This window comes from Mastigoproctus giganteus, chromosome 6, assembly GCF_048544385.1.
Source record: "Mastigoproctus giganteus isolate SK-2022 chromosome 6, ASM4854438v1, whole genome shotgun sequence".
NCBI classification, from domain to species: Eukaryota; Metazoa; Arthropoda; class Arachnida; order Uropygi; family Thelyphonidae; genus Mastigoproctus; species Mastigoproctus giganteus.
In genome coordinates, this window is record NC_143580.1 from 194,412,663 (window position 1) to 194,424,757 (window position 12,095).

General features: G+C 35.2%; 1 protein-coding gene across 1 annotated transcript in view; it reads right to left on the minus strand.

Moving 5' to 3' along the window:
* Positions 1-12,095, minus strand: part of LOC150084849 (26S proteasome non-ATPase regulatory subunit 8-like) — a 72,558-nt gene that overhangs the window by 34,648 nt on the left and 25,815 nt on the right. The window contains exons 2-3 of the mRNA XM_090375594.1: positions 11,912-11,984; positions 1,539-1,641 (exon numbers count right to left, since the gene is read on the minus strand). Coding sequence (XP_090231720.1) covers positions 1,539-1,641; positions 11,912-11,984 — 176 coding nt within the window. The remainder of the gene's footprint in view (positions 1-1,538; positions 1,642-11,911; positions 11,985-12,095) is intronic.

Consider the following 12,095-nt stretch of genomic DNA (forward strand, 5'->3'; position numbering starts at 1 on the left):
GTACAGTGTCAGCTACTTGCTCACATACTGGGAATTACTTTGAAATAGCCTTCATATGATTATGACATTATTAATGTTAAATGAACTTTATTTAAAGCAGTGTTTCTAAACCTCCTACTTCTGATGATCCTTTTTGGGTAAAACCAAAATCAACTAGCTTGTTATGACTTCCTTGCTTTTAATAGTAAAAAAATTAAAAACACAGTTCCATAGTAGTAATAAATTAAAAGCACAGTCCTCCATGCTTTTAATTTATTACTACTATGTCGTTATAAACAAGCAGTTTGCAACTAAGTGGAGAACCACTGATTTACGGTAAAAAATTAATATCAAATTTTTGTGCAAGACTAAACAAATCAGACAAATTAAAAGAAATTTATGGGGATCAATTAATGTCAGGAGTAAAGTTATAATGGCACAAAATGTTTAAAAATGATGCCTAAAGCTATCCAATCACCCCCACAGGATTAATTAAAACGTTGAAAAGGTCAGTGATTTGTTTCATTCAGATAAAAAAAAACTTGAATAGAAGGAAGTTTCTGTGAATGTAGTGCCATATATTTGGAATGATAAATGGAAACAGCAAAGATAATATTTGTTCTTATCTTTGGAGGAAAGCTGGAGAAAGCAGCAATTGCTAATAAAACCATGGTTTAAATTTGTGCTAAGGCAACAAATGCTATCAGTTATCAATATATTTTCTGTACACTGTGTATTCAGTGGTAATTTTGTCTTGATGGCTGAAAATCCACAAGTCCCTCACCTGAGCCCAACTAATTCAACCAGTGTGGGAAAGAAAAATCTATAAAAGTTCCTCCCATTCCATGGAAAGTATTTCTCAATTCTGGCCAAAATTATAAATCAAACCTGGGCTTTTTACAATATATACTCACACAGGTTGTGGAAAGTGAACATGTCAAGATTACAAGTGAAGACAACATTGATTTATCTCTTTGACACATGGCATTTTTCATGATCTTGTGAGATAAATTCACCCCAATCAGGCTTATTATACATATATACCTTTTACAATGTGATGGATACATATATTAAAATTCTGAAGCATTTGATTCTATGCAAGACAAAAGGAGTGAACTGTGGCCCAGTGAGTAGTTTCACCATGAAAATGATTGTAATGCATTTTCTGTTTTCGGCTTAAATGACATTACTCAGCTTGATCCCACTTTATTTGACAGAACTGCTGAAAAATTACTTTTGGTCATTTTTAAAAATCAAATCAACCCTAATTTGAAATTTTGCCTCTATTAAGGATATTCAAAAGAAGGCAATGCAAATTCTGAAATCAATTCTAAAAGAGGAGCTTCAAAAATGTTTTGAACAGTTGAAATAAAAGTAGAGCTTCTCAATGCAATCGTTTTGAAAGGGACCACCTCATTTGGAGAGCAAGTCCATGTATGTTTATTAAAATTAAAAATAAATACAGCTTCATCACTTATAGTCATACCTCATAATAACTTAAGAGAAAACAGAAGACATTAAATAGCTCATTTTTTTTACTACACAAAGTTAACACTCACTGATAATCCAAATAGTAACACTTTAACTGAGCCATGTAGCGCTGAAATGATGGAATATTTCTTGTGGCTATACTCCATTGTGCACCAATTTCTAATATATCTCCTACAAAAAAAAAAAAAAATACACATTTATAAGCAAATTTTGAATATAAAATCCTCAAAGATTTTTATAAAATAATTTCAACAGCACAAATTTGTAACACAGCCTTCAGGGAATTACTTTTTTAATTTTCTAGATTCTAAGTTAAGGCAGTACACACATTCATGTAAATATCAAAGTAACTAGATTTCCCATCTTTAATCTCCATTTTTTACTGCATAGACATAATAAATATCATAATATATTGCACAATATTGATGACCTATATCTTGCCAATATACTAAAATGTGTATGTATATGTGGAAACAAATGTTTGAACTTACTTAATACAGTAAACTCCTGCTATAAAATTCCTGTTTATAATGTTCTCCCACTTTTAATGCTTTTTTTTGCTCATCCCATGGTCAAATCCTATGAAATGCAATCTGTTTTTTTAACCTATATAAAACACTCCTGTTTAAAATGTTTTCCTTCTTATATTGCTTTTTTTAGGTCCCCAAAGAGAGAGAGAATAAACCTGTATAAAGGCCTTCTTGATTTTTTCTCAATTTTATATAATAAATTCTAGGAATGCAAAAAATTTAAAAAATGCATATCTTTAGGGTGTTTTTATTTATTTTTAAATAGTTCATGGAAATTGTTTCTGGTACAGGTGATGCTTATCTACCAAACTATTGGCAAAATATAAACAGCCCCTAAAAAGGACATACTGCTTATGATACTTTTTTAGAGCTAGTTTGCAATACTGATGAGACCAGTACTAGTAGTATATTTTGTGGCTTTGAAAGTGCTGCAAGGGGAGTTACAAAGGAGAAAAAAAAAGGTGCATTTTTTATTCTTGAAAAACGAGGGAAAAAAAATTTTAAAACAAAAATTAACAGCTTTTTAACACAACAAAACTATTTTTTTTATATGCTTTCTTTACAGAAGGCAAAAGTACAACATTCACATGCTACTCTTTCTCTGAATAAGTCATTTAAATCCCCCAGAAAACAGAGAAAAATTTGAATGTCTCCATAGTGAAGATTATATGACATCTGAAATGACTGATTAAATTCCCTTGCTGTTCAGCAAGGGAATTTAAGGGTTTGATATTTTGAAATAGCAGGCAATCAAAGGAATCTATTACAAAAAAAGATATATGCATACCTCCCAACAGGACAATATGGTGGATGGAAGAAGGCACGATAGCTATGCCTGGCCTTAGGGAAGGGCGAGTAAGATGGTTGCTTTATAGTACTGTTCTAAAATTGACAAAAAACAAAAGCTTCGAAATTTGCATGATGGAAAAATGTGCACAAAATAGTAAGAGATAGTTGACGAGAAATAGAGCTATATTTCTTTGTTGGTACAGCTTGCACTCCACAATACATGTTTCATAAAGGAAATTCATTTTTACCATGCATTATCCAAAAGTTGAATTGTTTGCTAATACATATGTCTCAAAATTATTCCTCTTGGAGAAATGTTTTTCAAAACTAAAACATAAAAGCATGTGTGCAGTCAATGATGATTCACAAAATGGGTTAACAACTTTGTTATTCTGTTGATTGAAAATGACACTGCCAGCCAACCAGATTATAATGAAATTTAGCCTATTTTATTATACACAAGGCTCACAAGATTTGTTTACAAGTTACACTAGAAAATCAACTATGCACATTTTTATACTTTTAAGAGGTTTCAAATTAATCTGTAAATAAATAATTTCTTTGGAGTTAATTGTTCTTATTCTGTCATGTCTTTTGCTACTCTTAAAAATTCAAAAATCCTCTTTTTTAAATCAAGTTTTTGGCAAAAAAAGAAAAAAAAAAAACTAAATAGTCCTCCATTAAGGACTATTTAGTTGGGGGGGGGGAGAAAGGACTGAGTTTGAGAAACTGTAGTAACTACCAGAAAAGTCCCTAATGCCAGCATGCTGCTTTAGTCCCCCACAAACTGTGAGACAGTCTGAGTATCAGCTATAAATACGAGGGTGGTTCAATAAAGAATTGCCCTCACCTACTTCCACATATCGCAGAGTCATGATATTTCGTGTAGCATCATACATATCTCTGTACTAAAGGTGTAAAATTTCAGCCCTCTGTCTTAATTTGTTCTTCTCTTACAGAGCTGAATGTGTGACGAAGTAGCATCATGGACAAAGTTGAAGCCAGAGCTGCAATCTGGTATCGGTACTTGAAGGGGAAATCTAAAGAAATCCACGAGGAGATGACTATTGTATATAAGGATGAAGCCCCATCCTATGGCATCGTGAAGCACTGGCATAGACAGTTTAGGCATGGTCGGACATCGGTAGGATCTGAGCCCATTTCAGGTTGTCCCCATTCAGCTATTGATGACAGCGCATTCAGAAAAGTGGAGTCATTAATCATGGAAGATCGCCAGATATCTGTGCATGAATTGTCCCAGGAGGTGAAGATTAGCGTGGGCTCTGTTGAAACAGTCCTTCATGACCAACTCAATTTACAGAAATTGAGTGCAAGATGGATCCCCCGATTATCGAGTGATTTCCAGAAGGCTGATCGACAACAGAAATCATGAGTTGTTAGTCCTGTGCCAAAAAAAATGAGGACGACTTTTTCTCTCATCTAATCACTCAGGATGAAAGTTGGATACACCATTTCGACCCTGAAAGTAAAAAGCAGTCCATGGAATGGCGTATCATGGTTCCCCACCCTGCAAGAAAGTAAGGATCCAAGCGTCAGCAGGAAAGGTCTTTCTGACAGTGTTTTGGGATGAGAAAGGTGTAATAATGACTGATTACCTGCTGAAAGGTAGAACAACTACAGGTGCCTATTATGCTAACTTACTTACAAAATTATGGGAGAAAATCAAAACATGTAGGCGTGGCATGCTGTCCAAAGGTGTGAAAATGCTTCAAGACAATGTCCCAGTTCACAGTTCTGAAATTACAACAACACAAGCAGCCACTTGTGGATATGAAATACTGCCCCATCCAGCCTACTCACCCCAATCTTGCACCATTGGACTTTTTGTTTCCTTCCCTCAAATCATTTCTTCAGGGACCCACTACCCTGACAATGAGACACTCATTTCTGCAACAGAGTCATGGTTCAAAGACCAACCTCACCACTTCTACAAAAACGGTATCCATAGCCTCATCCATCGATGGGAAAAATGTGTAAATCTGCACAGTGGCTATGTAGAGAAGGACTAAAATCTGTGCCAACAATCAACAGGCTAGCACCTCTGCAGTAGGTCAAAGCGATTCTTTATTGAACCATCCTCATAACTGTGTACGGCAAATGAACATGCCCTATTTTCAATCTAATAACTATTACTACCTGCCTGTATAGCTGCATACTAGATTCCCAGACCAAAGATCATGCTTCATTTCAAATACAGTTTACTGCAAATTTCATCTATTCGAATCTGCTGCCACTAGCCTTTGCATTCGATCTGAACAACTGCAGCCAACAAAACTGAATCCTATGTTATGAGGATTATACAGTAAAAAAAAATTCTAATTCTGATATGGAGATTCTGCCTTATTTACTATGCTCTCCACCTGCTCCATTTTATCATATTTATTTCCATCTTTAGAGTGCCCCTTTGATAGAAAAAAACCAACTAAATTTTACTGCCAGAACATCCAAAATTTCAGTAAATAAAATGAAAGAAAAAGGGATTTAGCGTAGAGATTGGAGCGAAACTATTTTATCCCAGGGAGACATTATCATCAGGCCTTTTTTTTTCTTATAGAGTGGAAATAAATGTCATTACTTTTTGCCAACCTGATATAGTATACATAATTATATATTGTTTTTCTAGCTATCAACATCAGAATTCAACTAAATTAAACAGTTGAATATGCATCTTTAATTCAACAGTATATAGTGATTACCTCTAAGCTAAATAAGTAATAACTAACAAAAAATTAGTGGGGAATTGGTGTACATTTTGTCTATTATAAAGGGGAAGAGTAATGTGAGGTTATATCTTGGGACAAAGAACATGCACAACACAGTCTAGACAGAGTCAAAGATCTGGTGGGATACTACAATTATATATTATTTAACTATTAAAAAATATTTATTATCTAAGGATTATTAATATATGTAAACTAGTTTGTAGATAGGGTTAGCAAAGGGGAAAAAATTCAATCTAAAAAGTTCAGTAAGTAAAAATATGTTAAGCTAAAATTATAATAAAATTTTAACCACACTACAAACATTTCTTGGGTTGGCTGCAGACAACCCCCCCCCCCAAATCTCACTGGCTGAGGGTGGCCCGCTAACTGAATAATGCTGATCTAGATCCAGTGCCATTATATTCAATCCTCACAAAGGAACATCTATGCCACACTTACAATCATATTGCTAGATGATAAACAGTGTAGCAGTAGATAATTTTGCATGCCCTCGACTCAGAAATTCCTACAATCTGAATTGAAAGCATACTGTGAACAGGTTTGTGATGAGAAGACATGCTTTAATAGTCATGGCAGTGATAATACAAGCTAAATAAAACAATGTATCTGCAATGCATGAATTTGCAGATTCATATGGAATATTTTCTTCATATAATCTCAAAGTAACTAAAGGAATTTACAACTTTATTGAAACTTTTTGGTAGCCAATATACTAGCACCACCTGTCACCCAAAGATCACAATCAGCCCTTCCTGGAACAATGGTCAATTTATGTTCTGAATGACCCTCATATACACACACAATCATATAAAAAATACATTCAACATCATTCAATATTTTAAATAACTTACTAATTTTAATTTAATAAATTATAATTACAGCAATTCTAAGTTAATTCATAAAAAAATTCTTCCAAACATCAACTAAAAAGTTAAATAAGAACTTCAATAAAATAAATCACCATGAATATAAATTAACATAATTAGTATAATAATCATTTTAACTTTTATTTGGGTTGGTAGCATATCTGTCTATATTCTCTCTCTCTCTCTCTCTCTCTCTCTCTCTCTCTCTCTCTCTCTCTCTCTCTCTCTCTCTCTCTCTCTCTCTCTCTCTCTCTCTCTCCCCTTCCCCACACACTGAGTGATCTCCAAATTATGAAAATCTACCTAATACCATGTTGGGCCAACCATTCGCATGGATAACAGCTGCTATTCAACAGAAGTTGACTCCATACTGCAGCTATTATAGCCATACTCCTTGCAAAGCTTTCCAGTGTCAGAACAGATGACAGTTGCATGTCCATACACCTCACTTTACATTCCAGAACATCCCACAGGTGTTCAAACTGGATTGAGGAATGAGTGATATCTTGTGGTCTTCAAACCACTCGTGCACAGTGTACGAGTGGTGTGTACTGTGGCAAAAAATGCAATATGGTAGGGTACACATTGTCTACTAATAACTGCCAACAGATGTGAAGAGTGAAATGTTGGTCTATACACGCCAGGGGTCCTAGTTCTTGCCAGCAAAACATGCCCCATATTAAGCAACCACTGCCACCTGCCTGGATAGCAGCACCATGCATGATGGACTCATATTGCTTGTGCCACACAAAGATATCAGTCAGCTTGTTGCACAAGTTATTTGGACTCATCTAACCAGCACATTCATTTCTAATCTTGTCCAACCAGCGTGTTGTTGACACCACAGCATTATCTGTTGACGACGATCAGTGGCAAGAAGAGGGTGTCTCTTGAGTTATCTGCTGTGGAACCCCATACATCTAAGTGTGTGGCACATCATCATTTGAGATATTGTTCTTGCACCCCCATATTTTAATGTGATGTCAACTATTGCAAAGTGACCTGCTGTTGAGCCCATACAATGCATTACACACCCATAACTCATGACAAACATCCACTTTGCATAATCCTTTACAGTTCTAGCAGTGGGAGGTGATTTAAACCATTCAACACCATTCTTTGTACATCTTAACCATAGTGGGCCATGAGCAACTGATAAGACATGACATTTCCAATACAGAAGCACCTGACATCTGTATGAGCTCCCATTCATGATATCTTTACTATGTCCCATAACTGCTACTTGATCACTTTGACTTGCATAACCAGATGCAAATTACCACTGCTCTAGCATACAAAGCTGTTTGGCTTTTTATAATGTGAGCTATTCATAGTCCATTAAGAATGGGGATGGTCACAATTCAGTGATCACTGTGTATGTGCCCACTACTTAAATTCTCTCAGTGGTCTCAGAGCTGTGCATGCGAATGTGTTGCTTACAAGTGAAATTATACAAAGTATGTTTGCCCCCAATCTTGCAAATGTTTGAAACTATGGCCCACGGCAGTCAATGATAAATTTATATAATTTAAATAAAGCCATCTATGATGCAGAAGATGACTTTCAAGAGGGGTAAATTTTTCATCTTTTTTAAACTTTTTCCCCCCTGTTTTTATGAAGTTAACTGTTGCATTAAATTATATAAAATTCATACAGGCAGTTCCCGCTTTATGAGTACCCCCCCCCGCCTTTTTTCCTAAGTATCAACAAAATCGAAATTTGCAAAAAATTAATGTTAAACACTCATAGATACCACATTTCAAACCACGCGCATAACTAAAAAATACAGTGTATCCCGCTTTACGATATTAATCCATTGCCATCGTATCGTGAAAATATCATAATGCAAACCCAATAACATGTTGTATTTTGGTAATTCGTTCCATGACCTCTGAAGTTGAAATTTTCACTATATAACTCTAAAAGGTCGTTTTTATAGTGTAAATTGTATTAGTTACCAATTCAAATCATTAAAATGCACTACGCTTTCATCATTATCATATGTTCTGTTATAAGAACCAATTTTGAACAGCTTTATGATATTTTTCTAAAGCACATTTCTCGAGGTCACGACCATAAAACAGTAAAAACAATTTGCACTTTCCAGTTTATTGGTCTTTTCTGTTACTGCAAGCAATTATAAACGGGTAGTAAACTCTATGTTATTGCATTTGCGAAAATACTGATAGCTGGAATTGTGTGGTTTTTCACGTTATTATGGTGAAATGTGTTTCCCCCTTTACTGAAATCTTCAATCATATAAAAAACATAAATAAAATTTCAGTATCTTCTCTTCATTCCTTTTTTTTAAAGCTTCGTAAACTTGTTACTCCGCACAAATCATGTTAGTTGCAATTTGTGCATTCCGTTAAAAAATGCTTATGCATGCTATTTAAATCTATAAAGAAAAGAGAAGATTATCTTGAACACAAATGTCTCTTGAAACATTTCTGAAGACTCCTTGTGCAACAAACCAACGAGTGCCGAGCCAATAATGAGTGATCAACGAGTGTGCATTTAGTCGATGACGAAAAATAAACATTCTTTAACATTCGTAAGTCATAAATAATTTCTCTATTATTATAATTTCCTTTATTTTACAGGCTGTGTTTTCACTTCTTTGGATAAACGAATCATTGTTTATAACGTAACCCCTATTTTTAACATTATGTCTATGGGAAATATATTCCCACTTTATGAGCGCATGCTAGGAATAAATTAATTCATAAAGTCGGGAACTACCTGTATAATACTCAATTATACAAAATTGAACGCTACTGCTCTGTGTGTGTGTGTGTGTGTGTGTGTGTGTGTGTGTGTGTGTGTGTGTGTGTGTGTGTGTGTGTGTGTGTGTGTGTGTGTGTGTGTCATGGTGGTTCCAATAGCCCACGTCCACCTTTGTTCTCTGTGATGGTGCAGAAACTCTAGGCCACTTTACCACCAGGGAGCAGCTAACACCTGGGCAGTTGCCGCCTGGCACCCATCCCCAGGCACGAAGAGCCAGCGTGGGTCTACTATCCTATATGTGCTTATGTGCACAAAATCCCGCACCCACTGGAGGTAGTGCAATACCGATGCCAAGTGCCATCTCAGTGGAAGATATTTGCTTTAGCTTTTATTATAAACTTATAATCAAAGCTTTGATTATAAACTTATAATCAAAGCTATTTATGATGCATGTGCAAGGAAACTTTCAAGGCAAGGTAAATTTTCAATCAATTTTTTACTTAACCTGACTGTAGTGTTGAGTAATCTGACAGGTGACCCTCTAAAACAAATCCTGGCAATCAATGATTAAAAATTGAAATTTTTTCTACCTTCTTAAATATAGTCAAATTTTTACTGAAACAGTTTCTGAAGTGATTTATTTTTATTGTTTTTTAAAGTTATTGTAAAGAAATTGATCACAAGAACCTGTCAGGTGATCCACCATTGTCTTTGCAACTATTTAGTTTTTTGGTTGAAGAGTGGTATGGTAGTGGTCAAGTGTAGACATTGTGTTTGTTTATAGTTTTAGGTTACTTGTTTAAATTCTCTCCCACTAGTTTAATAAACATTTACAGTCTAACTCTAGTTGTTTTTGGAAGATTTATTATTGTTTTCACAAAATAACAACAGGAACACAAAACCCAATATTCTCTCAAGATGGCCATGGCAAGATATATAGTTTCAAATTTCATGTTCTGTAAAGCATGCCAAATTTAAAATAAATGGAAATAATTATAAGTATCATATATACACTGCCATACCATTAATATCCGGACACTCCTCCATGGATGGGGAAACAGAACCTATGCATGCGACACTTCACAGAACCTGCTATAAATATGCACACTGGGCTTCAAACAGACAATTGCAAAAGAGGGCATGCAAAATGACACGTTCAACAGAATTAACAGACTTCCAACATGGAATCATAGTAGGATGCCACATAATCAAGCATTCTGTATGAGACATTAAAGCCACTCTGGGGATTTATAGGTCAACAGTTAGTGACGTCATATGAAAATGGAAGAGGAATGGGACTGAATCTGCCAAAAAACGGCCTGGTAACCCCCTGAAAACTGACAGTACGGGATAAGAGAATTCTGCGAAGAACTGTGCACACAAATCATAATTTGCCATTGTTTCAAGTCACACAAACCCTCTGTGAAAGTACTGAGACTAACGTCAGCACTACTGACTAACGTCAAGGACATCAAGGACATGAAGACTTGATGTTCTTGACTAATGTCAAGAACATCAAGGACACTCCATGATATGGGTTACAATGGTTGTGCAGCTGTTCACAAGCCACTGATTACCTTAACAAATGCTAGATGCCGATTAACATGGTGTAAGGAGTGTGAATTCTAGACTGTAGAGAGCAGTGGAAAACAGTCCTATGGATAGATGAGTCGCGGTTCGCACTCTACCAGTCTGATGGCCATTCCTGGGTGTGGTGAATGCCAGGGGGAACAGTTCCTTCCTGATTGTATCCTCCCAACAATGAATTTTGGTGGAGGCAGTGTTGTGGTATGGGGCTGATTTTTGTGGTTTGGCTTGAGCCCATTAGTCATCATTGACAAAACCATGAATGCTGTGCAATACCAGGACATCCTGGATATTTATGCACTTCCAACATTATGGCAGTACTTTGGGGAAGGCCCAAACCTGTATCAGCAAGACAACCCACCATGCCATACTGCTCGGGTCATAACAGAGTGGTTTGAGGAGTGGGTTTGGAAAAGTTGGATTGGCCAGCCCAGAGTTCTGATCTGAACCCTATCGAGCATCTTTGGGATGTATTGGATCGTCGGGTATATGCACGTAGATCACCCAAAGAACAAGGCCGAACTGGTGGCCACATTAAAGGCCGAGTGGAGGAACATATCATCTGACATTTATAAAAAGCTGGTTGAGAGTATGCCGCGAAGATTGAAGGCAATCATAAAGGCCAAAGGTTTCATCACAAGATATTAAATGACACAGTAAAAGCTTTTTTTTGTCTAAAGGCAGGTGTCTGGATATTAATAGTAGGTCAGTGTATTTTTTAAATAATATTTATATACATAATAAGTAGAAATATGTGCAAGTATATTTGAAATTTTGCTTACTTCAAATAAATCTCAAAATGTATACTTTACACTGATCAGTTTCATTTCTACCTCACATTGATAGTATCCATCTTTCCATTTTTATACAGAATTTATATTATTTGACAGAGAATATTAGTGTGCAGCAGTTCACTTTGGAATTAAACATTTCCGGATCCAGGGTGGCATGTACATTAAATATGGTAATACTAGTATTTATATAAAATTATAATTTTATACTTGAATTGTGCTTTAATTATTTTAATTTATATTCACAGTGAATTTTATATCATATTCAATTACATCCATTTGGTTAGTGTCTGAAAGAATTTAATTATGAACTATAATCCAGACTTTCAAGACTTTTGTTACTCTAAGTAATGTTAACTTTGACTAGATCTCTATCTATATAATTTACAGTAGCTGAATTTACTTACGTGCAACAAGAAGTTCTTTCTTTGTAGCGGGAGTTTTCAATGTGGGTAAGAAGGGTAGATTTGTTAAAGAAACCTAGAAAAATTATTTCTCCATAAAAAACAAACTTTATTTTTATTATTAAAAAAAAAAAATAAATAATAAAAAAGAAAATACAACAGAAGAATACCCTTATATATATATAGT